At 42.0% G+C, this 27,594-nt stretch overlaps 1 protein-coding gene across 1 annotated transcript; it reads left to right on the top strand.

Annotated features, from left to right (window-relative positions):
• Nucleotides 1–988: 988 nt before the first annotated feature.
• On the top strand, nt 989–25,767 carry LOC110507548 (myelin protein zero-like protein 2). Its single transcript, XM_036965218.1, has 5 exons — nt 989–1,301; nt 22,804–22,973; nt 23,339–23,549; nt 23,913–24,081; nt 25,379–25,767. Exons 1-5 carry the CDS (start codon nt 1,247–1,249, stop codon nt 25,533–25,535), a joined length of 762 nt encoding a protein of 253 aa, XP_036821113.1. The 5' UTR covers nt 989–1,246; the 3' UTR covers nt 25,536–25,767.
• The last annotated feature ends 1,827 nt before the right edge of the window (nt 25,768–27,594 follow it).

Genomic DNA, 27,594 nt, shown 5'->3' with positions numbered 1-27,594 from the left:
TTTGTAAATGACATCGCCAAAGTCGAGGATTGGGGAAATAAGTAGACCAGAGTGGCGCCGCCCCCAGAGTGGGGTGTCTTGCTTTCTCTACCGCCTCTGGGTCTATACCGTATTAGTTACCCCTAAATGTACCTATTGGGGCTTTGTTTCCATCCCACATAATTGCTTTTTAAAGACAATACATAGGCCAGTACCTAAATTATTTTTACAATACCACACACACAATGGTTTTGACTTGTAGAAATGACTGAATGATTTTGTCACGTTGTTTCTTATTGTGTTGCTGTAAGCCTATGTTTTGTCTATTACAATAAATTGTTTGAACTAAAGTCTCTCATTTGAAATTAATAATATGAAACGCGATGTTTGTGTATATTTGACAGGTTTGGATGAGCGCATCAGTGGTACTTTGTGTGGAACCTTGATGATAAGGACCAGAGAATATAGCTCGTTTGTGCCCCCTGTTATCACAACTTTGAACTGACATAAAGCCAGTGGCCACACCAACAAAATTGAGGGAAACTGGCCCCATTGGTTTACAAAGGCTCAATAAAAACAAACATTGGTCTCACAACTATACATAAAGGCTTAAAATAATATTATTCTTCATAAGCACTAGGCTTAAAAATGCTTTGCAAATTATGTTATAGGCATTAACATACAATAGGGGGATATAAACAGCCTTTGGTGTTGTGCCAAATATGGCATAACTCGTTGCCTCAGGTATAGACTACAGCATCAACATGTCATTTTATGAATCCTTAAAAAAGTTGTAAACTGATGTGTTTTAATTTCACTGTTTACATTTATGTTGGGGGCACCATCTTAGTCTGGATATAAATTTGCCACTGACAAAAAAATAAAAATATAATGGAATGGCAGTAAAATCTGAAAAGTTTGGTGGCTCAACAGGTTGGAAAATAATATAAAAGTTGTTTTCTTCGTCAAACTTCAGCAAGTGAAAATTAGATAAGAATAGAGTGAAGGTTTGTTACTCCGCTCGAAAAAGGTGGGAGACCGTCAAAATGACGAGGGCAGGATCGAGTTGAGACGTGTCCCACATCGTCTGAGACTGCCAGTCAGTGCTGATAGGATTGGGGTTTACAGACCGTCTAAACTCCAGGTCCAGAAGAGTTCAGCGAGTTTATAGCATCGACGTGTCCAGTCCATTTTGATTTTATTCAGTGGGTTGGTGGGGACACCACAAGGGTCTAGGCAATTTGGTCGACTCCGGACACCTTTTCCAATGAGCGTAAACCATTTGTATCTCCTCGTCCTCTTGTCCGGACTGGCAGCTTCAGGTGAGTGTGCGAAGTTGTTTTGATTTATGCTCTACTAATTTTGAATTAATCCAAACAATGGAAACTAGTCCAAGAGAATAGTAATTATGGGTATTATTAATCTCTGGTTATAGTAGTTTAGATCATATGGTTAGGTTATTTCGTGTCAGTAATGTTTCTCCTCCATCCTTCACTCGACACATCATTACGATGCTATCGTGAGATGTTGGAGAAGCTGTTCTATGCATTAGAGCACTGAAGTGGTGAAAACATTATGAATACCGGAAGTCTCCAACCTGACCCGAGTGTCCGATGTGCGTCAAAGGAAAGTGGGAATTTGGCTCCATGCGTTGCTACCGTATAGGGTTGGTCGCCTGAGCGTTCTTACGTGATTATAAAATGCAACTTGCTTATAGCCCCTTAATGACTTTACATTATTTGTCGGTATTGAGGAAAAGACGCATTGTTTTGAAGCTTCATGCAACATAATTACTTTCCTTCTTTTGATCATGTGTATCCCTGCTTGCGTGCAAGCCAAGGGTTCTCGAGAAGTTGACCGCCGGATAGGAAGGTCCACCTGTTTCCCGTCAACAAGCCAAAGGATGTCGCTAGTGTATCATATGAGCTACTATCTTGGCACATACAAAGACCCTCAGTGGATATGTTATAAACAGATGACACTGAAAATAGTTCACATTTTTGGCTATTAAGTTAACATGTATACAACGGAGCCTGCTGGACTAATTGAAGTTAATTGACACGTTTTTAGTTTCATGCACTGGTGGGCATCATTGATATTCCTCTGGAGAACAGTAGGCCTATTTAACCTTGACTTAATCTCTAGAAGTGTCCAACTGTATGCTATAAATGGATTATATGCATAGGTGCAAGCAAAGCACACACTGCTTAGGTTTACATTGACAGCATGTGCCAAGCAATAATTCCTTCATATTGACAGAGTGCCTGACTAATTGTGCAAATAAAGATTGACGATATTTTGTATTTGTATTTATTATGGATCCCCCATTAGCTGCGGCCAAGGCAGCAGCTACTCTTCATGGGGCCCAGAAAAAATTAAGACAGTAATATACATTATAACTCAAATTTTAAACATTAAAACACATTTTACAACAGATATCACAATACATTAAGTGTGTGCTCTCCGGCCACCCCTCTACTACTACACACAGTCCAGGTGTACGTGTGTGTGTGTATAGTGTGTATGTTATACAGTGGCGTGCCGTGGGCCTGGGGCCTGGGCCTTCAGTGAAGTCCTACACAGTCCCACCCGAATTAATCCACCTCTTATTACCATCATTATGGTGCCATGGCTCTAGACACTATACATTTAGACAGAAACACAGTATAACCAGGCGTTGCGTCACCTTGAAATTGACATTTTTATTCAGAGAATTGCAGGGGAAGAGTACAATACCTTTTCATTGTGCAGCTTCGTTGCCCTGGGCGCTTGTTCGTTGAGCTGTAGATCCACTCGGGTGTCCCCAAAAGTTTTCAAAAGCACCATTGCTTGTAAGTGCCCAGCCGTACTTTGGTGTCTCGTTGCTGCCTTGGTTAGACAACTCAAGTTTGCAAAGCCAGTGTGGCTCCAAACACCAAATCGATCACTTGCAAATAATAGGCATTCCTAGCAGTACAGTTTGAAGTGCTTCTCGGAGCCTGTGAGCCATTGATAGCGCTCGTAGTTGGAACTTTGAAAGTGGCGAACGAACCCCTTTCCCGCCTGTGACAGGCTTTGTAGCGTCGGCGTCGACCTCTCCTGACAATGTCTAACTTTTCTTGAAAAGTTTGTCTTGAGAATGGCGTTATAATTATATCCCCGACCAAATCGATATCTTCTCCTTCCGCCATTGTGGGTTGAAAAAACAGCTTAGTACTACGCAAATTAATTTGTTTATCAAATTCAGTTTCCTAGTTCTGAGATTCTGCATAGACCTGCCCATATAGGACCCGCCTCTCAATATTGGTAATCCAATCACGCACGCACTACGCCTGCTAGCTGGCTCCTGTGTAACACTGGAGCCAGCCAGCAGGCGTACAATAGCCAACTCTAAAGCTGATTGGTTGACACTAAATTTTAATTTCCATTCACTTTAAGCTACAAGCGCCCGTACTGTTGATTCTGAAGGCCTGAGGGCAGATTTTAGACCCCTGGCAACACATGATGGCTGAATATGATTGGATAAAAGATCTAACATAAAGACCAGCCCTCCAAATCTCAACCTGGGGCTGGAAGCAGTGCAACCAAGAGGAAAGCTATGAAATGAAGAGTATAACTCTTACTCTGGGGAATAATTTAATACATATTTGTGGGAAAATATATTTAAAAATATATATATATATTCTGATGATGTTTAGGCCAGCAGAGAAGGCCTTGCTGGCCCTGACGGCCCACCACGGATGTTATATGTGTTTGTTGTTGGGTGTTTGTACCTGTGTGTGTGACTTTTCACTGTCCTCGCTGTTCCATAAGGTGTATTTTTTATCTGTTTTAAAAAATCTGATTCTACTGCTTGCGTGAGTTACTTGATGTGGAATATAGATCCATTTAGTCATCGCTCTATGTAGTACTGTGCGCCTCCCATAGTCTGTTCTGGACTTGTGGACTGTGAAGAGACCTCTGGTGGTATTTTTTCATGTATTTTTTTTAAATTTCACCTTTATTTAACCAGGTAGGCCAGTTGAGAACAAGTTCTCATTTACAGCTACGAACTGGCCAGTATAAAGCAAAGCAGTGCGACAAAAACAACGACACAGAGTTACACATGGGATAAACAAACATACAGTCAATAAAACAAATGAAAAATGTGTATACAGTGTGTGCAAATGAAGTAAGACGGTAAGGCAATAAATAGGCCAATAGCGGCAAAGTACTTGCAATTTAGCAATTAACACTGGAGTGATATATGTGCAGATGAGGATGCGCAAGTAGAAATACTGGTGTGCAAAAGAGCAGAAAAACAAATATGGGGATGAGGTAGGTAGTTGGTTGGATGGGCTATTTACAGATAGGCTGTGTACAGCTGCAGTGATCGGTAAGCTGCTCTGACAGCTGACACTTAAAGTTAGTGATGGAGATATAAGTCTCCAACTTCAGTGATTTTTGCAATTCGTTCCAGTCATTGGTAGCAGAGAACTGAAACGAAAGATGTCCAAAGGAGGTGTTGGCTTTGGGGATGACCAGTGAAATATACCTGCAGGAGCATGGTGCTACGGGTGGGTGTTGCTATGGTGACCAGTGAGCTGAGATAAGGCTATACCTAGCAAAGATATAGATGACACTATAAGTCGCCAGTGGGTTTGGTGACGAATATGTAGCGAGGAGCAGCCAACAAGAGCATACAGGTCGAAGTGGTGGGTAGTACAGTCGTGGCCAAAAGTTTTGAGAATGACACAAATATTAATTTTCACAAAGGTTGCTGCTTCAGTGTCTTTAGATATTATGTTTTTTCCCCCCTGGCATGCCATCGATTAACTTCTGGGCCACATCCTGACTAATGGCAGCCTATTCTTGCATAGTAAATGCTTGGAGTTTGTCAGAATTTGTGGGGTTTTGTTTGTCCACCCGCCTCTTGAGGATTGACCACAAGTTCTCAATGGGATTAAGGTCTGGGGAGTATCCTGGCCATGGACCCAAAGTATCAATGTTTTGTTCCCTGAGCCACTTAGTTATCACTTTTGCCTTATGGCAAGGTGCTCCATCATGCTGGAAAAGGCATTGTTCGTCACCAAACTGTTCCTGGATGGTTGGGAGAAGTTCCTCTCTGATAATGTGTTGGTACCATTCTTTATTCATGGCTGTGTTCTTAGGCAAAATTGTGAGTGAGCCCACTCCCTTGGTTGAGAAGCTAACCCACACATGAATGGTCTTAGGATGCTTTACTGTTGGCATGACACAGGACTGATGGCAGTGCTCACCTTGTCTTCTCCGAACAAGCGTTTTTCCAGATGTCCCAAACAATCGGAAAGGGGATGCATCAGAGAAAATTACTTTACTTCAGTCCTCAGCAGTCCAATCCCTGTACCTTTAGCAGAATATCAGTCTGTCCCTGATGTTTTTCCTGCAGAGAAGTGGCTTCTTTGCTGCCCTTCTTGACACCAGGCCATCCTCCAAAAGTCTTCGCCTCACTGTGTGTGCAGATGCACTCACACCTGTCTGCTGCCATTCCTGAGCAAGCTCTGTACTGGTGGTGCCCCGATACTGCAGCTGAATCAACGTTAGGAGACGGTTCTGGCGCTTGCTGGACTTTCTTGGGCGCCCTGAAGCCTTCTTCACAACAATTGAACCACTCTCCTTGAAGTTCTTGATGATCTGATAAATGGTTGATTTAGGTGCAATCTTACTAGCAGCAATATGCTTGCCTGTGAAGCCCTTTTTGTGCAAAGCAATGATGACGGCACGTGTTTCCTTGCAGGTAACCATGGTTGACAGAGGAAGAAAATGTATTCCAAGCACCACCCTCCTTTTGAAGCTTCCAGTCTGTTATTTGAACTCAATCAGCATGACAGAGTGATCTCCAGCCTTGTCTTCATCAACACTCACACCTGTGTTAACGAGAGAATCACTGACATGATGTCAGCTGTTTCTTTTGTGGCAGGGCTGAAATGCATTGGAAATGTTTTTGGGGGATTCAGTTAATTTGCATGGCAAAGAGGGACTTTGCAATTAAATGCAATTCATCTGATCACTCTTCATAACATTCTGGAGTATATGCAAATTGCCACCAGTCAAACTGAGGCAGCAGACTTTGTGAAAATTAGTATTTGTGTCATTCTAAAAACTTTTGGCCACGACTGTATATGGGGCTTTGGTGACAAAACGAATGGCACTGTGATAGACTGCATCCAATTTGCTGAGTAGAGTGTTGGAGGCTAATTTGTAAATGACATCGCCGAAGTCAAGGATCAGTAGGACAGTCAGTTTTACAAGGGTAAGTTTGGCAGCATGAGTGAAGGAGGCTTTGTTGAGAAATAGGAATCTGATTCTAGATTTAACTTTGGATTGGAGATGCTTAATGTGAGTCTGGAAGGAGTTTACAGTCTAGCCAGATACCTAGGTATTTATAGTTGTCCTGATATTCTAAGTCAGAACCGTCCAGAGTAGTGATGCTAGTCTGCCGGGAGGGTGCGGGCAGAGATCGGTTGATGCATGGGTGTTCGAGCTGTGTGCTAGCACAGTGCATTCAACATGTCAATACTTCTTACAAAAACAAGTAGTGATGAGGTCAATCTATCCTCTACTTTGAGCCATTAGAGATTGACATGCATATTATTAATGTTAGCTGTATGTGTCCATTTAAGGGCCAGCCAGTTCTGGACCAGTTGTAATTTTCCTAAGTCCCTCTTTGCGGCACTTGACCATGTGACTGGGCGGTAGTCCAGCTGCGACAAAACTAGAGCCTGACGGACCTGCCTTGTTGATATTGTTGTTGAGCAATTTACTGACAACAAACTGTTGACACTTTTGAGCATCACTCACGCAACTGTATAAACTCTCACTCTTTCAAATGTTCACATTCATGTAGCATTTTTCAAATCTATTGCATTTAGGCTAAGAATCAATCTCATGCCTGTCCTCTACACTATAGGAGCCTAGGCTGTAGCAGCACAACTGTCGAGGCAAAATCTTATTTTAGACCAATAAAGAGGAGCTCGCAGGCAACCCTATTCATGGAGTGCCGCAGATATAATAGGATTTTGTCCCAACTAGACACCACACCTGACCAACTGAGCTAATTGATCAGTTCAGTGATTGTCTAAATTCAACACACCTGGTCTTCCAGGTCGGTTAAATCAAAAACATCAAGTGCCTGCGGCCCTCCAGGACCAGGGTTTCCTACCCCTTCTCTAGGCTCTTTTGGACTACTCTGGGCCAAAGAGAAACGTTGTTTCGATATTGTAAATATCCCCGTTTCCCCTCTTTAGCCAAAACATGAACTGGAAGCCGTCCCAATACTCTCTTAACCATTATGTGATATTCTGCCATTGGTGATAAATGTTCTTTCTTACCATGACTGAGTTTCCTTTTATAAGTATATACCTACACTATACCTTTCTATCCTTTCCTATCAACCAGCCTTGTGTGCCTGTGACCATGAGAGCTCACAGGCACACAACCATGCATGTGTCAGCTTGTTTTGATATTCAGGTTTACCATCTAGACACACAGACACGTGAGTTCAGATCAATAATGAATTGCCTGTGCTGGTTATCTAACCTCCAGATATTTGGGTGGCAGTTTGGCATAGTTGATCACATCTAATTAGCCATAATAGAGAAAGGTCGCTTCTGCTCCACTACTGACCCCCTCTGGTATTAGTACATGGTCAATATCACTAAGGAAATCTGTGTGTTTTTGACATGCTAAACAGTCAACACACCTTTTATGCAGAAAGTGAATGGGCAGCCCAGGGGCACAGTTGATAGACCAAGTGACTATCTCAAGTTGCACCCTATAAGCTAGCCTCATAAAGTCAATGGATGGACCTGCTTTCCCGGGCTTTCAATGCAAAGCCACTCTTAAAACTCCTGATTATTTTCATGAGAACGGTTTTGGCCCTAAGCTGAAACAATGGTTTGATTTCATATCTACTTCCCTGTGCATGACAAAGTTGTTGTGGGGCCTGTTCTATTGTTCTCCAAACGATTTGTCAATAATGTAAACGAAAGAACTTCCAGTTAACTCTAGTGGGTTTCCTCGGGGAAAAATAAATCAGTTCCAGTAACTTCAGACTGCTCATCTGACGTCGTTAGAGCCAGCAGGAAATTAGTCAAGAACCAGCTAAATAGAACCAGCTAAATAGCCAAGTGACGAACGTTGATGAAGGCCTTTACATGTCAGAGCATGAGAGAATTATCGCTGTGAGAGACTGCATGTATTATGTCAAATGTTTTATGGAGTCCCTGTGACAAACTTACATATTCAAATGAATTGATCCATTCAATTATCTGCTCCAAAGTCATCCTCCACCTCTAAGGCGCTATGGAACTAAACAAAATGTCTACCTGTAATTTAAATATGGTGCGTGGAAAAGTCTTCTTCCGCGCATTAGAGCGTTATTGGTGTGGGCGGTAGTGATTGTGTTGGGTTGGACCTAGGCCCACTTAAAATAATGAATCCAAATCAACAATCTGTGGAGAACGTCTTGAGTCAGTGTTGAGGGAGAGCAGGTTTGATGGATTAAACGTTTATCCTTTCTTATCGTAAACAGACTTCTCCTAGCCAATACTACAAGATTCATTCTCGTCTGTCAGTTCACCCCTAAATTCAGAAATAAAGGTAGAGAGGGGGAAGTTGAGAGATAGAGAGAGAAGGGGGTGGAAAAGAGTGGGACTCCCTCTAGGGCTGTTGTCGGGACCGTATTACCGCCACACCGGCAGTCATGAATCATGACCGCAATGAAATCCCATGTGACCGTTGAGTCACCGTAATGCTAACTACCATCAGGTCCTAATGGCCCGGTACTCAGGACTCTATTGTCCCTCTAACCACTCGGACATCAATGCAAATGCAATGGAAAATCACATCACACACTTATCATCAAAACAGTAGGACCATCCTACTTTTAAAACTCACCTCACTGTGATGATCAATTTGAAGAAAGAAGATCAACAGCAGGTTGAGACAGTGCAAAACATGGTGGTTGTGGATGTTATTTCAAAGCCCAACAAAGAAACGGACATCGCTTTTTAAGTTGGTGATTAATTCAAAACCCCCATATGCATATTAGAGCTTAGTCTTATGTAAACCCGGGAAAAAAAACTGAATTAAAATGATGGTTATGTCGTTATACAAACATAGCCTACCGCATGTTACGCATGTCAGTAAAACATAAAACTGATTTAAGATGTCGTTGGTACATAATTGGTCTAACCTTTGAGTGTGGACTGTATTATTATGCATACTGGATGGACTGGTTACCTTATGCTACAGTATGCTCCAAAATGTCTATCCACGAGTCTGGGAGAGAACGTATAGCCCTGGGTGATGTTGATGGTTCATTGATTGTGCAGGGCGGTTTACAGTTAGCCTACAATTATAGTGAGTTGTATTGTATTTGATTTTGAATAGCCTAGTAATAGGGCATTTAAAAAAATATTTTCATAATTCATTGAGTGACATATTACCTTGAGCTATATAGAATATCTCACCACCATGCATTTCCATCTCCTCTTCCCTCTCCTTTATTCCTTCCTTCGAGCACGCAGGCGGGCTGTCAACAGTTTAGTGAAATATGTTTTGCTGCGAAAACATGTTACTATCGATGTTCCCAAACAGATTTGACTTGCTTTCCAAATGAAGCACTGGGTCGTTGCAGGAACAAGGTTGGAGAGTCCATGGCATACAGAGTTTGGGCGGAATATCACCTGTCGGGCAGCGAGAGCATGCTCCTCAAACAGTGTTTGATGAATGGAGTGAAATAAGTGTTCTTGTTTTTATTTCTCAGTTACTCATCTTAAGCACACGATCCTCTATAAAACCCAAGTATCCTACAAAACGGACTGGAGGGAAAGCGTGAGGCCTCCATTCGCTATTTGAGTGCATACAGATGACATGTGTTTTTGCTAAATCGAAAGACAAGATTCAATTGAGAATAGTCTGAAAATATGATCACTTGATGAGAGAACAGCTGTGCAGCCTGGAGCAAGGAACAGAGCGCATACTTATTTTGCTACTTTCTTAAATCATCAATAGTCTATAGTGGCATCATGCATCCCATATATGTTTTGATTTCTAGGACATTCTAATGTTTGTATCATTCACAACTAACGTTGTCAAATAACTCTAAATTTCCACTTAGGACCTGTTTCAAATGATCACTTTTACGCTCAACATAGACACTTCATCTGCGTACTTGCTTTGTAATGGTAAAAATATCCTTTCTATTTTATTCAGCTAAGTTCATTTATTTTGTTCGTACTATAAAGTCATAAAAAAATAATGGCACGGGACTTCTAAGCATATCTTGTCTGCTAAATGAACAAGCCTACAGAGCCCATGGCATGGAGCATAGCCAGATAACTAACACACAGTAGGCCAACATATTATGTTCTTCTGAAATACATGTTCTTCATATCATCATGTTTTTTTTTTTTTTTACCTACGTAAAATAAAGAATGGATTTATTGGGATGGTGTCTATTAAATTGATGGCTGGCAAAATGGCATGACCACCACAGCCCTATGTGGGAGGGATTGAGGGAGAGAGACAGAGCGACAGAGAGAGATAGTGATAGTGATAGTATGTAGCCTACTGTGCAAGGGGGAGCTATCCCACCATATATTTTGCACGGCACCACTGGAACACTCAACACCCCTGGCCCTGCCCCTCTCTCTGTAGCCCTGGCCTGAGAATACAGGTTGATACCTGAACTCAGCTCTACTCTCCCAATATGAAAGAGCTCTTGTAAACGTAACCTGGGCTTGTGAAATCTCTGACAACAAAGGAGAGAAGAGAGTCTTTGTAGTCTTTTTAGGCTTTGTGTTGTTGTGTGTAGGAGACCCGGCCCAAGTGTATCTTCCTCCAAACCTGTAAGAGAGTCAGGTTTCCTCCCGACGGACTAGGAGTCTGGTCATGAAGTGGGAAGAAAAAGAAACTCAGACACGACCTTGGAAATAATGTAAAGAACATAATTTCCTGAGTCCGAGGGGAGAGCCGTGCCGATTGGTTGATTTGCCTTACATTGTTCTTCCAGATCCAATGTAAATCCCACCGTTTATGAAAGAGGCAACCATTCCTTGTACATTACGTAAAAACAACTCGTTAGATTTGCACAAGTGCAAGCCCTCAACTGGCAGCTTCATTAAATAGTACCCGCAAAACACCAGTCTCAATGTCAACAGTGAAGAGGCGACTCCGGGATGCTGGCCTTCTAGGCAGAGTTCCTCTGTCCAGTGTCTGTGTTCTTTTGCCCATCTTAATCTTTTCTTTTTATTGGCCAGTCTGAGATATGGCTTTTTCTTTGCAACTCTGCCTAGAAGGCCAGCATCCCGGAGTCACCTATTCACTGTTGACGTTGAGACTGGTGTTTTGCGGGTACGATTTAATGAAGCTGCCAGTTGAGGACTTGTAAGGCGTCTGTTTCTCAAACTAGACACTCTAATGTACTTGTCCTCTTGCTCAGTTGTGCACCGTGGACTAAACATCAGTGCCACAGGTAACTTCCACAAAGCTGTGAACGATCTGAGAGACAAGGCAGGGAGGGCCTATGCCATCAAAAGGAACATAAAATTCAACATACCAATTAGGATCTGTCTAAAAATACTTTAATCAGTTATAGAACCCATTGCCCTTTATGGTTGTGAGGTCTGGGATTCCGATCACCAACCAAGGATTCAAGAAATGTGACAAACACCAAATTGAGACTCTGCATGCAGAATTCTGCAAAATATCCTCTGTGTACAACAAAAAACACCTAATAATGCATGCAGAGCAGAATTAGGCTGATACCCGCTAGTTATCAAAATCCAGAAAAGAGACGTTAAAATTCTACAACCACCTACAAGGAAGTGTTTCCCAAACCTTCCATAACAAAGCCATCACCAATAGACATATGAGCCTGGAGAAGAGTCCACTAAGCATGCTGGTCCTGGGGCTCTGTTCACAAACACAAACAGACCCCACAGAGCCCCAGGACAGCAACACATTAGACCCAACCAAATCATGAGAAAACAAAAAGATAATTGCTTGACACATTGGAAAGAATTAACAAAAAACTGAGCAAACTAGAATGCTATTTGGCAGAATTCCTGACCACTGTGACTGACCCTAACTTAAGGAAAGGAGAAAGGCCATCGTAGGCAGACCTGGCTCTCGAGATGAGGTGGAAACTGAGCTGTGCTTCCTAACCTCCAGCCAAATGTATGACCATATGAGAGACACATATTTCTCTCAGATTACATAGACCCACAAAGAATTAGAAAACAAACTCAATTTTGATAAAATCCAATATCTATTGGGTGAAATACCACAGTGTGCCATCACAGCGTCAAAATGTGTGTCCTGTTGCCACAAGAAAAGGGCAACCAGTGAAGAACAAGCACCAATGTATATACAACCCATGTTTATGTTTATTTATTTTCCCTTTTGTTCTTAACTTTTGTGAGTGTAATGTTTACTGTTCATTTTTTTATTGTTTATTTATTTATTTATTTATTTCATTTTTGATTATTATCTATTTAATTTACTTTGGCAAAAAAAAAACTATGTTTCCCATGCCAGTGAACGAATCCATACGTTTCCTGGCCGGTGAAACAAGAAGGGTTTAATTACAGACCGTTTCTTGATATGAGGTTATACCCTATGATGCTCGCCATTGGTCCGTGGCCATTTAGTTCGCGTTGGGGACAATAGTTGTTGACAACTGTAGCATTGTAGCTAAGTCTAACCCTAACTCTTTTCCTAACCTTAACCTCATTCTCCTAACCTGCCACACTAATTCACCTAACTTGCCATGCTAATTATCCTAACCTGCTATGGAAGCAAATCATCTGTGTCGAGAAACCATCAGAACTGACCAATGGCAGGCACCAATGGGCGTTTCCTGATATCATGAAGAAACGCCCTGAATTGTGGTGTGCAATTTTTTTAACGTTTTGTGGAGATTCTGACAAAAAAATGATTTGGTTTCCTAAAAGTTTTCCTGGGAGGTTTTATTAGCATTTTGAGAACGCAAATTATTGTCACGCCCTGCTCTGTTTCACCTGTCTTTGTGCTTGTCTCCACCCCCCTCCATGTGTCACCCATCTTGCCTATTATCCCCTGTGTATTTATACCTGTGTTCTCTGTTTGTCTGTTGGCAGTTAGTTTTGTTATTGTGAAACCTACCAGCGTTTGTTCCCCCTGCGCCTGTCTGTTCTTGCTCCTGTATTCTAGTCCTTTCCAGTTTTGACCTTTCTGCCTGCCCAGAACCTGCATGCTGTTCTATACCTTGATCCACCTCTCTGGATTATTGACCCCTGCTTGCCCTGACCCTGAGACTGCCAACCATTCTGGACCTTTGCACCCTCTCTGGATTACTGACCTCTGCCTGACTTGACCTGTCATTTGCCTGCCCCTGTACGATAAATAAACGTTTGTTTCTTTGACACTCTCTGCATCTGGGTCATACCTGAAACCTGATAATTATAGGTTATTTGAAGGTAATTAAATAATATTATCAGAAAATGTTTCAATAAGACTTAGTTTGGGTGAACTGTTTTGAACTTCAAGCACAGATAGGGTAATGGAAATTAATTTGCTTAGACATTAATCATGCAAAAACGTATTTTTATTGTGGAATGGTATCAGTGAGATTTGACCCTATGTTCTCGATCCATGGAATTAGTCCACTGCGCCACCAAGATGGAGCTACCATACCATGGTTTTTAAATTCATACAAAGCTGTTCATTTTAGTAATTTCAAACAGACTGAATTTCAAAGGAAACAAGCACTTAAGATCAGGTGTGGCTAATTGTTCCGAGAACGCTAACAAAACTTTCCAGGTAAACCACAAAACATGAGCAATGTTTAAAAACATACACATTCTGTTCTCAGCGTCAACAAAACTCTATCCTCTATCTTAAGTATATTCAGGTGTGTTGACCACACCCACTAATTGGCCACACCTGATCTTAATGAGCCCACAACTTTGTATAAAATAAATAGTAGAAAAAAATATACAATTCATTTTTTTTGTCATTTAGCAGACGCTCTTATCCAGATCAATTAGGGTTAAGTGCCTTGCTCAAGGGCACACCAACAGGTTTTTCACTTAGTTGACCTTTGGCCCAACACTCTTAACCACTAGGCTACTTGCCGCACTTCATGGCATGCTAGCTCCATCCTGGTGGCGTAGTGGACTGTTTCATGGATACAGGTTTGAAACTCACGGATGCTGTGCCACCATAAAAAAATAAATGTGTTTGCATGATTAATGCTTAAGGAAATGAATTTCCTAGTGTCCTATCTGTGCTTGGCGTTAAGCAGTTAACACAAACTAAGCTAGCAGTGTGTTCTCAGAACAGTATTTAATTACCTTCAACTAACCTATAATTTATTAAAACCTCCTAGGAAACCTTTCAGGGAACCATAGTAAAATGTTGTCAGAACCTCCCTTCAATATAAAAATGTTCCCTGAACAGGTGGAATTTCCCTTCTGTTCTCAGAACGTGGAAAAAACATTCAGTTTTACCAGCCAGGAAACTTATGGCTTCATTCCCAGAACCAATGAGAAACCAAAACCTTACGTTCCCACAACTTCCAAGGAACCGAATGTGCTAGATGTGCAGCTTATAACATCAACAATTGCTTTCATTTGAGTAATGTGCCTTTTTGTAATTGTAACTGTCACTAATTCCTCATTAAATAGCATATAATAACATATATGATATGCTATTAAAGTAATTGGTACACACTTTACAAGCTTTTTTAAAATCTCTATTAAAACCCAAGTTAGATTCAGAAATCCTGAGAAGTAATTGTTCATCAGTAACACTGGAATCAAAAAGCTACTGCATTAGCAGAAGGCGTCATCTCCAAATTAAATCAGGGCCAATTATTTAATGCCAGAGAAATAAGTGCTATTTATGCTTCTAATAAATGAAAGGAAATTGATTAAACATTTGTACACAAATTCAAATGATGTGCGGCTCATAGTGTGATGTTTAAGATGGTTCCCTAACATACTTGAGTTTGGATGAACCTACTGTAAATAAGTACCATGTGAGAGCCAATTTAGTCCACCTCCCCCTCGCATTCCGCTCTCCAACCCCCCCCCCCCCCCCCCCCCCCCCCCTCTGCTCCAGTTTCCTGGTGGAGGATAAATGTATTGGGGTGATGCCTGGCTCACAACAAAGCCAGTGTGGAGTCTGCTGTGGACAGACAGACTGATTGGCCCAGGTCTGAGCCTCTTCCTCATCGTCCTTCTGCCAACCACAGTCATTAACTGGGACTGATAGAGGCCTAGCTAGCCAGCTCAGATCTCCTAAATACAGGCATTTTTCCCATCCCTGAGAATTTTGCCCTGTTTCTCAAGGCAGGCCCAATTTATTATTATTATTATTTTTAAATGTAATCTTTATTTAACTAGGCAAGTCAGTTAAGAACGAATTCTTATTTTCAATGGCAGCCTAGGAACAGTGGGTTAACTGCCTTGCTCAGGGGCAGAACAACATATTTTTACTCAGCGATTCAATCTTGCAAGCTTTCAGTTAGAAGTCCAACGCTCTAACCACTAGGTTACCTGCTGCCCCAATCAGTCTGCCTCTACCAAACCCCCCCGCCCCCCACCCCAAAGACAAAACAGCCAACTAAACCCCCCCCCCCAATGATTTTGGTCAATTTAAAACACATTAGGGCCAGGGGGAACTCCTCTGGTGGGGGTGAAGAGAGAGGGCCCTCTCTGTCTAATGTACAGTGGGGCTGGTTACTAGTAATGTGGCCTACAGGAAGCCCTCTGGGCTGCTGAATAGGATGAGATAGGTTCCTGGGGAGCTGAGCCCAGCAGCTGTTTTCCCAGCTACATGAGTGAACGCATTAGATAAACAAGCATCCAGTCTATATGGACCCATAGGCCCTCTCAGTGCGGGAGGGATGCATGCATGTTGAGGCGAGATCACAGCCATTAGTATTATGACTGTATTTGGTTGCCAGCCATATACAGTAGTTACCCAGTTAAAGTGAAGATCACATGTAGCTGGTTCAAGTGCATGTGTTTGCCCCTAAAGGACCTTATAGACCCTGGGTCATATTCATTAGCACCAAACAGAAGAAAACAAATTGAAGCGGGAAGGTGACTGACTACCTGTACCTGTTCAATTTTGTTTTCTGTTGCAAAACGTTTTGCTACAGTGTGCCCTAATGAATACAACCATGTACTTCCGATCATATCTTCCCAGAGGTTTAAAGGACTAGGTCATGTTCTGCTTGGTCATTGGGTTGGACAACACCCCTGTTGCCTACCCTGTTAAAAAGAGGTATTGCACTTTCTATAAAATGTGTTTTTTCCCCCCATCCATTTCAATGACAGAACACTACTTCCAATTACACTGAACAAACATATAAAGTGTTGGTCAAGCAAAGTGTTGGTCCCATGTTTTGTGAGCTGAAATAAAATATCCCAGAAATGTTCCATACGCACAAAAAGCTTGTTTTTCTCAAATGTTTTGCACAAGTGTGTTTACATCCCTGTTAGTGATCATTTCTCCTTTGCCAAGATAATCCATCCAGAGAGGAGTTGCTGGGCGGGGCATAGAATGACGGTCAAAGATAAAACAAAAAAAGTCCAAATAAACAAACAAAAAGTATGTTTGAATGACACCGAGGGGCAACGTTGTTATGTCCAATGTCTGTCTGCTGAGGCTGACGTCGCCAGCTGCTTGTACGCGTATACACATGCTTTTACTCACACTCAAACGCACACGTGTGCACACACCGACACATACACACACCGACACATACACACATGTAAAAAGTGCCACACATGCACTGAAACATACACACTTGACCTTGCTGTTTTGATTTTTGTTGGCCTTGATGTGTTTTGTTTTTGCATTGTTGTTTTCTGTTGTTGTTTTACTTTGTTTTTCTTTTTTTCTATCTTGTTAATTTTGTTGGTTGTTGGTTGCTGTTGATTTTTAGAGGACGTTGGCTTGGGGGCGAGGGGGGGGGGGGGATCTTGGATGGTTGGTGGCCAGGCGGTTGGGAGCTTGGGCCGGTGGCCGATACGTCACTTGTTCGGTTCCCCGTCTTGACTTGGTGGGAGATCTGTCGACGTGCCCTTGGGTTGGGCGCTTGACCCTGGTTGCTACTGTGAGTCGCTCTGGACGGGAGACGGTTAGATGACTGAATGTAATGTAATGTAATGTTGAGTGGCTTCACTGCAGGTAGGTGAAGCCACCTGAGAGGTTTGGCATATCAAGAAGCTGATTAAACAGCATGATCGTTACACAGCTGCACCTTGTGCTGGGGACAATAAAAGGCCAGTCTAAAATGTGCAGTTTTGTCGCACAACACAATGCCACGAATGTCTCAAGTTTTTAGGGAGCTTGCAATTCGCATGCTGACTGCAGGAATGTCCACCAGAGCTGTTGCCTAATAATTTAATGATAATTTCTTTACCATAAGTCGCCTCCAACGTCATTTAAGAGAGTTTGGCAGTACATCCAACCGGCCTCAGAACCGCAGACCATGTGTATGGCATTGTGTGGGCGAGTGGTTTGCTGATGTCAACGTTGTGAACAGGTGCCACATGGTGGTGATGGGGTTATGGAATGGGTAGTCATACTGTTAACTATGGACAACAAACACAATTGTATTTTATCGATGACAATTTGAATGTAGAAAACTACCGTTATGAGATCCTGAGGCCCATTGTGAGGTCCTTTTTTTTAAGGTATCTGTGACCAACAGATGCATATCTGTATTCCCAGTCATGTGACATCCATAGATTAGGGCCTAATTAGTTTATTTAAATTCACTGATTTCCTCAAATGAACTGTAACTCAGTCAAATCTTTTAAATTGTTGCATGTTGCATTTATATTTTTGTTCAGTAAAAATGGGTAAACATACACTCTTAGAAAAAAAGGTGCAATCTAGAACCTAAAAGGGTTATTTGGTTGTCCCCATAAGAGAACCCTATGAAGAACCTTTTTTGGTTCCAGGTAGAACCCTTTTGGTTCCAGGTAGAACCCTTTCGGGGTCCATGTAGAACACTTTCCACAGGGGGTTCTACATGGCTCCTAAAGGGTTCTACCTGGAACACACACTCACTCAGAACACAAAGCAAACAGGGCAATCTTAACTCGGACGACACCTGGACAGAATAAGCAGGGCTTATGATTTAATTGGGGACAAGATCGTTTAGTACAGTTTTTGGTGCTATTTTCACAAGTATGTGGGGAATTTTCAAAACTCTTAGTACAAAACTCCAAACTGGTAACACCTGTAACGCAGCAAGTCTTATATTCAAAACCTTTTATTGTGCATTCATTTTGTTTGTAGGCATCTTCCACAACACAACCATTGATCCAAAATATATATTTACCGATATAATTACAACATAGGTGTCCTGTAATAAAATTCAACTAATTAAATGAATGGAAAAAACATCACGTTTGGCTAGAATCCGATACGTCTCTGTCAATTTGAATGGGGAGCGTTGCTGCACAGCTATTTTCAGGTCTCTCCAGAGATGTTCGATCGGGTTCAAGTCCGGGCTCTGGCTGGGCCACTCAAGGACATTCAGAGACCCAAAGCCACTCCTGTGTTGTCTTGGCTGTGTGCTTAGGGTGGATGTCCTGTTGGAAGGTGAACCTTCGCTGTACCTGCTCCATTCATCTTTCCTTCGATCCTGACTAGTCTCCCAGTCCCTGCCACTGAAAAACATCCCCACAGCATGATGCTGCCAGCAGCATGCTTCACCGTAGGGATGATGCCAGGTTTCCTCCAGATGTGATGCTTGGCATTCAGGCCAATCTTGGTTTCATCAGACCAGAGAATATTGTTTCTTTTGATCTGAGAGTCCTTTAGGTGCCTTTTTGCAAACTCCAAGTGGACTGTCATGTGCCTTTTATTGAAGAGTGGCTTCCGTTGGCCACTCTACCATAAAGGCCTGATTAGTGGAGTGCTGCAGAGATAGTTGTCCTTCTGGAATGTTTTACCATCTCCACAGAGGAACTGGAGCTCTGTCAGAGTGACCATTGGGTTCTTTTATTTGTTTTATTTTTTATTTTTTGAATTTTTACCCCTTTTTCTCCCCAATTTCGTAGTATCCAATTGTTGTAGTAGCTACTATCTTGTCTCATCGCTACAACTCCCGTACGGGCTCGGGAGAGACAAAGGCTGAATGTCATGCGTCCTCCGATACACAACCCAACCAGCCGTACTGCTTCTTAACACAGCGCGCATCCAACCCGGAAGCCAGCCGCACCAATGTGTCGGAGGCTACACCGTGCACCTGGCAACCTTGGTTAGCGCGCACTGCGCCCGGCCCGCCACAGGAGTCGCTGGTGCGCGATGAGACAAGGACATCCCTACCAACCAAGCCCTCCCTAACCTGGATGACGCTAGGCCAATTGTGCGTCGCCCCACGAACCTCCTGGTCGCGGCCGGTTACGACAGAGCCTGGGCGCGAACCCAGGGACTCTGATGGCACGGGAGGCCTGACGTCCCTGACCAAGGCCCTTCTCCCCCAGGCGGCCAGCTCTAGGAAAAGTATTGGTGGTTCCAAATGTTTTCCATTTAAGAATGATGGAGGACACTGTGTTCTTGGGGACCTTCAAAGCTGCAGAAAAGTTTTGGTACCCTTCCCCAGATCTGTGCCTCGACACAATCCTGTGTGTGCCTTTCCAAATCATGTCCAATCAATTGCATTTACCACAGGTGGATTCCAATCAAGTTGTAGAAACATCTCAAGGATGGTCAATGGAAACAGGATGCACCTGAGCTCAATTTCGAGTCTCATAGCAAAGAGTCTGAATACTCATGTAAATAATAAGGTATTTGCGTTTTTTATTTGTAATACATTTGCAAAAATGTCTAAAACCCTGTTTTCACTTTGTCATTATGGGGTATTGTGTGTAGATTGATGAGGAACATTTTTGAGTTAATCCAATTTAGAATAAGGCTGTAAAGTAACAAAATGTGGAAAAAAGGGAAGGGGTTTGAGTACTTTCCGAATGCACTGTAAGTAAGAGAAAATGATTCCTTTAAACGTGCCCTGCTACAAGCAGGAAACAAGAAATGTGACATCTGTTTGATAGTTCACACATTCGTCATTCAGGGTTACTATCTTGTAATCTTTTTGGCTAACCACATGGGAACATTCTAGTCTTTAAGGACAACTAATCAAAAGGTCAACCACTAATCTTTAAGGCAGAACAGGTTTAAGCAAAGTATAGTGTCATTGTTTCAGGAAGGCGTTTCCACGGCGATAGGAGGGACAGGAGGCAGACTAAAGGCAAGGGCAGGGCATTCACCTGAACTGCCCTACAAAGGCAAAGAGCAGTCTTATTCACCTTATTTAGGCTGCTGTAACAAAGGGGTTTAATCATTATTTACTCAAGAAATGTCAGCTTTTAATTTTTTTATTAATTTCAATAGATTTGTACAAACAAAATTCCACTTTGACATTATGGGATATTGTGTGTAGATCACACCTTTACTGTAGTCAAATGACCTAGGAGCATCATGGGTGGAATGTTACTAATATTTTTCATAATTTCATAATTAATAAACATATATTTTTTTTAAACACTGAAAATCTGGTGTTTCTATGTCAAACAGTTTTGTTATAATTCAGTCCTCTGTGATGTATATAAAGTGTAATATTGTGATGCAAACTCAAAATTTAATACATTTCAATATCTGACATGGTACAGGTGTCTTGTTTTTTTAAAGCCCATAACCATGTGTGTGCGGTGTATACCTTTGTTTCAAAGTAGTTTTTTTTAAGACTACCAAGAAACACTCTGTGGGGACCCTGGTTTAACCCATTCTCCCTCAACGTCAGTAAGACAAAGGAGCTGATAGTGGACTACAGGAAACGGAGGGCCGAGCATGCCCTCATTCACATCGATTGGGCTGTAGTGGAGCGGGTCAAGACCTTCAAGTTCCTCTGTGTCCACATGACTAAGGATCTGTCATGGTCCAAACAGACCAACACAGTCGTGAAGAAGGCACTACGATGCTTCTTCCCCCCTCAGGAGGCTGAAAAGATTTGGCACGGGCCCTCAGTTCATCAAAAAGTTCTACAGCTGCACCATCGAGAGCATTTTGACTGGCTGCATTACCATTTGATATAGCAAGTGCTTGGCATCTGACCGCAAGGCGCTACTGAGGGTCCAGTACATCACACAAAATTGTCAAAATTGTTCTCTCTTGTACCTCACAGCAAGCTGTACCAAAGCACCAAGTCTGGAACCAACAAGACCCTAAACAGCTTCTACCCCAAGCCTTATATTTAAAACTGCTAAATAGCTAATCAAATGGCTACCTGCATTGACCCTTTTTTTGCACTAACTCTCTTGCACTGACTCTATGCACACACTCACACATACTTAGAGTACACTGACACCCCAACACACACACTTTATTTAACTAGGCAAGTCAGTTAAGAACAAATTCTTATTTTCAATGACAGCCTAGGAACAATGGGTTAACTGCCTGTTCAGGGACAGAACAACAGCTCAGGAATATGAACTTGCAACCTTTCAGTTACTAGTCCAATGCTCTAACCACTAGGCTACCCTGCCGCCCGCTCACTCATACCATGCACACACATGCATACTGACTCCACACCCATACACACACACACACATTTTCACACTGCTACTGTCTATTATCTATCCTGGTAACTAGTCACTTTAGCCCTGGCTATATGAACAGTAAATGGCTACCTCAATTACTTCCTACCCCTGCACATCGACGCATTGCGCTACTCCCTGTATAGAGACCTATTATTTTAGACTCCCTAAAATGTTTAGAGCCATGTTATTGTGACTCGTTATTTTTATTCGTTGTTCACTGTGTATTTATTTATTCCTTGTGTTACTATTTCTATTTTTTATTCACTGTTCTATCTGGTCTTTAACTCTGCATTGTTGGAAAAGGCCCCGAAAGTAAGCATTTAACTGTAACCCGTTGTCTACCACGCATGTGACAAATACAATTTGATTTGATTTGATTAAGTAACTCTAAATGTATTTGAACAAATGAGAAGACAATCATGTCAAAAGTAATGTGAATTTTGCATTGCGGAAAGTAATTGCTTCATATGAACACGTATTGCAATGTGAACTGTATTTCTAAATGATACACTGATTACGTTGGGTGGAAAAGTATGATTGATTTTGTGTGTTGCACTTAGTCAATTAAAAATGTGCTTATAGTTTTGAAGCAACTGCCTTTTTGATGATCTTTTTTTGTACTAAGAGTTGTGAAAATGTAACACATACTTGTGAAAATGTAACACATACTTGTGAAAATGGCACCAAAGCGATTTAAAACCAATGTAATATCAGAGGAAAACAGAAATAATCAGCCGAGCACTGATGTAATGTTGTTTGTCGTGAAACAGGAACTGGGGAGTGATTAAGAGTGTGTGTGTGTGTCTGTGTGTGTGTGTGTGTCTCTCTGTGTGTGTGTGTGTGTGTGTGTGTGTGTGTGTCTGTGTGTCTGTGTGTCTGTGTGTGTGTGTGTCTATGTGTGTGTGTGTCTGTGTGTGTGTGTCTGTGTGTGTGTGTGTGTGTGTCTCTGTGTGTGTGTGTGTGTGTGTGTGTGTGTGTGTGTGTGTAGACCAAACTGCAGACTCCATTCTGTAGGTGTCACTCAATCCATTATCTGGAGCAGGGAAAATGCAGCCAATTTTTTCATATTCCAGCATTTTCTCTGTAATGTGTTTCTGTGGGGGTCTGTTTGTACACAAACATCGATAACATACAGTATCGATGTTGTATGTATGTTTAGCAGAGTTTCTGTTGCATAACTACTGTGCTGTGCTGTGCTGTGTTCCTGTGGCTTCAGGCTTGTTACCGGTCAGTGGGCTGAGGGTGGAAACGTCGGGGGAGGTGGAGGCAGTGAACGGTACAGATGTGTGGCTGAAATGTACCTTCCAGAGCAGCTCGCCCATCACCCCAGCAACGCTCACGGTCTCATGGAGCTTCCGACCCTTCGGACCTGGCCGGGAGGAGTCAGTGAGTCAGCCTGGCTAATTGCGGAACCCTCTGGGCATCCTCGAGATGTAGTTCAGAAACCGTGTGTATGTGTGTGTGTGTGTGTGTGTGTGTGTGTGTGTGTGTGTGTGTGTGTGTGTGTGTGTGTGTGTGTGTTTATAGTCTGTATTCTGTAGTTTGTCAAGGACTTCTGAGTCAACCATCAACCTCCTTGTCAGCGTCATTTTGAAATCTGTCTGAAAAGTTTAGAAAAATGACCTTGTTTCGGAAATGCTATTGTTGGAGAAAGTCAATCAGAGGTGACAATTAAGTCAATTAGATGCAATTAACTACCCGCTAATGAGGTGCAATGTGATCTCATTAAGCATTGTGCCAATCTATGTCAGGTGTTCTATTACCATGAGAGGCCTTACCCTCCCCCGGATGGGCGTTTCCATAAGCGGGCGATATGGGCAGGTGACATCATGGGGCGGGACGCCACCATCGTGGTACGTAAGGTCAAGTTCACTTACAATGGGACGTTCAGCTGCCAGGTGAAGAACCCTCCGGACGTCCATGGCAACGCGGGGGAGGTGAAACTGACCGTGGTCACCACAGGTTAGTGTCTGTCTACTGTGAAGCGTTCAAGGGTGCTGGGTTAAAATATACTGTAGCCGTGTCTGCTGTCCAATCTTTGGCCTCGCGCTGTGAAAACCTCCCAGCAATCTTTACAAAACCAATCTGACCCATTTGTCATTTCCATCCAGCAGCTCCTTTCTCACAGCAACAAGAGGTACTAGCCGACATTGCTACTGTAGTGGGATACTATGTATACTGTTGATGCATTTAAAAGAATCCTAACACATCCCATAAAATCATCATCATGTACCTCCCCTGGGAACCAGCCATCTAGTCTTGTTTGAATAGATAAAGTGACAGTTACCTCTTTGTCTATTTCATTAACCCCTTTTCCCTTTATAGCCTCCTTCTCTGAGATGATCATGCTTGCTGCAGCCATCGGGGGCGCCATCGTGCTGATGGTCATCTTCCTCGTCATCATCATGTCAATAAGACGATGTCGCGAGAAGAGACGGGAGGAAGAGGGGGCGGAGGAACTACCTCGCAGACAGAGAAAGGACCCTACCGTGTGGTAAGACAGAGAGAGAGAAGGAGCAAGAGAGAGTGGGATCTCTCCACCCGGTCTCCCCACTCTGGGCTGTGCGGTGCTCACCTCTGGGACTGTGCTCAGTCAAATGCTTTGTCTGCTTGGACACTCTCCTCTGAACCTAGCTTTGGAACCAAAACCTGGACCTATAATTGGGCAGAAATTTTTACAAAGAGCAGACTTGCTAAAAGTGCCTTAGAATACTACTGTAGATGATCCATCTGCTGGATCCTGTATCTTACCGCCATGCACCTTTCTGGAAAGACAGTATGCCTGCATTCATATTTATCTGTATTTCCTGTACAGTGTTTCTATTGTTATTGTCTACTAACCAGTTTCAAACTCTAACATCTGCCCAATCAATTTCCAATTGCATAGCACTTAGTAAGCCAATGCCCATGGTTGTATAGGTGCCAGCAGTCTCTCTCTCATCTGGTTCAATTCCTTTCAACCACAAGTCCACAACAAGATGTCTTTACATTTCCGTCTCGGTTTACTGCTGATCAATGATATTATTTTGTTTTGTTCTGAAGTGATTTTGTATTTCTAAGCAGATGTTGTTTTTTTTAATCAGTAAAAATGTTCAACTACTGCAGAAATACTCAAAATAATGTCAATATTAACTGCAAGACCCAAGGCACTTGTTTAAAACAGACATTTATAAAATATTAGACTCAACATAAAGTTCATTATTTTCAAATGCATAAAAATGTCAAAGAATTGACTATTTCACTATGACTGTCACTGTATTGCAGTTTTTTTTAAACCTTTAGATAGTTGACACCCGATGTCTCTGTTTTAGACAGTGGTCACTTTCTATTTGATTTGGTGTCTATGGCATACACAATATATCAGTAGGGTTCCAAATCTATGGTCTGTGGGTGAAGGGACTACTTTGCCTCGCATTCTGTTGGGTTTTCTGATCTCTGTGCATTGGGTGCTTCTTTAGGTTTACATGTAATTAATGTCATGTGTAACCACATATGCAAAAGAAATTGCCCTTCGAATCTCACCAACAAAAGCCAACTCTACATGGAAGGATTTTTTTTTTTCAAACAACAAAATCCAGACCAATTGATTAATCCAGAGCAAACATGGTGTTCCAAGATGGCTTCGCTTGAAAAGTTGTTATTTTCCCCTCATCTAAAAGGCCAATTCCTGCTCAACTTTTCCCGTCTTTGGCCTCTGACTGCGGCTTTGTCTGCGTGTGTGTATGTTTGTGATTGTGTGTGTGTGTATGTGTGTGTGTGTGCGTGTGTGCGTGTGTGTGTGTGTGTCTTAGCCACCCTGCACGGGCCATCCACCTGTATGTGGACGATGACGTGCTAGAGGTTGACAGCTCGGACGGTATGATCTCGGAGGCCAGCACCAAGGACCCCAGTTCCTCTGAGGAAGACGACAGGAGCTCTGACTACGGCGGAGGCGATGACTCTGACTGAGATGGGGACAGTGAATGTTGGCTTTATTTTAGGCTTTACCTCTATGTGCTTGTGGTAAAACTTAATCCACAGTTGTTGTTTTTTAAACTATTGATCTTCCGTGGCTACATGCTCTGTGGTGTATTTCAAAAATTGAGAGTGGGCTCCTGTGGTTGGATAGAATATATACAGTTTATATACACTACTGTTCAAAAGTTTGGGGTCACTTAGAAATGTCTTTGTTTTTGAAAGAAAAGCACATTTTTTTGTTCATTAAAATAACATCAAATTGATCAGAAATACAGTGTAGACATTGGTAATGTTGTAAATGACTATTGTAGCTGGAAACGGCTGATTTTTAATGGAATATCTACATAGGTGTACAGAGGCCCATTATCAGCAACCATCACTCCTGTGTTCCAATGACACGAGCCTGTAATCCAACCCACAAATGCTGATGCTCCAGATACTCAACTTGTCTAAAGGCCAGTTTTATTGCTTCTTTAATCATAACAACAGTTTTGAGCTGTGCTAACATAATTGCAAAAGGGTTTTCTAATGATCAATTAGCCTTTTAAAATTATAAACTTGGATTAGCTAACATAACGTGCCATTGGAACACAGAAGTGATTGTTGCTGATAATGGGCCTCTGTACGCCTATGTAGATATTCCATAAAAAATCTGCCATTTCCAGCTACAATAGTAATTTACAACATTAACAATGTCTACACTATATTTCTGATCAATTTGATGTTATTTTAATGGACAAAAAATTTGCTTTTGTTTCAAAAACAAAGACATTTCTAAGTGACCCCAAACTTTTGAGCGGTAGTGTATATATATATACAGTACCAGTCAGAAGTTTGGACACATTTACTCATTCAAGGGTTGGTTTGGGATGAGTTGGACTGCGGAGTGAAGGAAAAGCTGCCAAAAAAGTGCTCAGCATATGTGAGAACTCCTTCAAGACTGTTGAAAAGCCTTCCTCATGAAGCTGGTTGAGAGAAAGCCAAGAGTGTACAAAGCTGTCATCAAGGCAAAGGGTGGCTACTTCGAAGAATCTGTATATGGTAATGTATATATTAAAGTCATAAATATTATTTTTATACAACGGGTTACCAACATACTTAACATATGATTGACATATTTACATTGAAAATGTTATTTTGATGAATTTATTCATACTATTTCATCCTTCCACAAGATATAGTCCTGACACAAATCTAGGGTTGCTACCCAAGTTGGCTGGTCGTTCGTTCTATTGGTTTGGTTTCTCAGAGACGGATCCAGTCGTTCAGTCTTTTTGTTCTGTATCTATGGACGCGACCCAGTCGTTTCTTCTAAACTACAGCTAATTTACAGTCACGTCAAACAGTGCAGCCAGAATAGAAACAGTATGCATTTGCATTTGTTTAAGCTGTTTTCTAGTGACATTTGTTTGGAGACATCCATAACAGTGAGCTAATGAGACCCGATTTCGCCTGGCATAGAAAATGTGCTCTCTTGTCAGGGAACTTTTGTTCAGAGGAGCTAGCCAACAACACAGCTAACACACTCACTTCAAACTGAAGCTGAAAAGACAGCAGACTTGCTGCACTTCATTTCGTTTTACCTTTTTTCAATTTACATTTCTTTGTATATATCCATAAAAAATTATGCCAGCTGATTCATAATAGCTGTGGATTAAGTTTTATCACAAGCACATACAGATAACTCCTAAACTAAAGCCAACATAAAGTGTCTTAAAAGGCCTAGATTCTACAAGTGGACCTGAACCATGCCAGGAATATGCATCGCAGACCATAACATATACTTTGTGTCCCTCATTACTCAAGTGTTTCCTTTATATTGTCAGTTACCGGTATGCCTCCAGCCTCCATGTGCGTCAAATATACAGCTTGTTGCGTTGTGGACATAGAAATACAATCCATAGAAGGGTTTTGGAACCTCTTACCCTGGCAATTTGACTGTTAAATTCATGGGTACGCTAGCAATGGCTGCCAGTCCTGATTTGAATGGGAACTGCCATCTATGGATTATATTATATATGGATTATATTATATTTCAAAATGCAATCGA

This window comes from Oncorhynchus mykiss, chromosome 27 (genome assembly GCF_013265735.2).
Source record: "Oncorhynchus mykiss isolate Arlee chromosome 27, USDA_OmykA_1.1, whole genome shotgun sequence".
NCBI lineage: Eukaryota > Metazoa > Chordata > Actinopteri > Salmoniformes > Salmonidae > Oncorhynchus > Oncorhynchus mykiss.
This window is presented reverse-complemented; position numbering and strand designations above follow the sequence as displayed.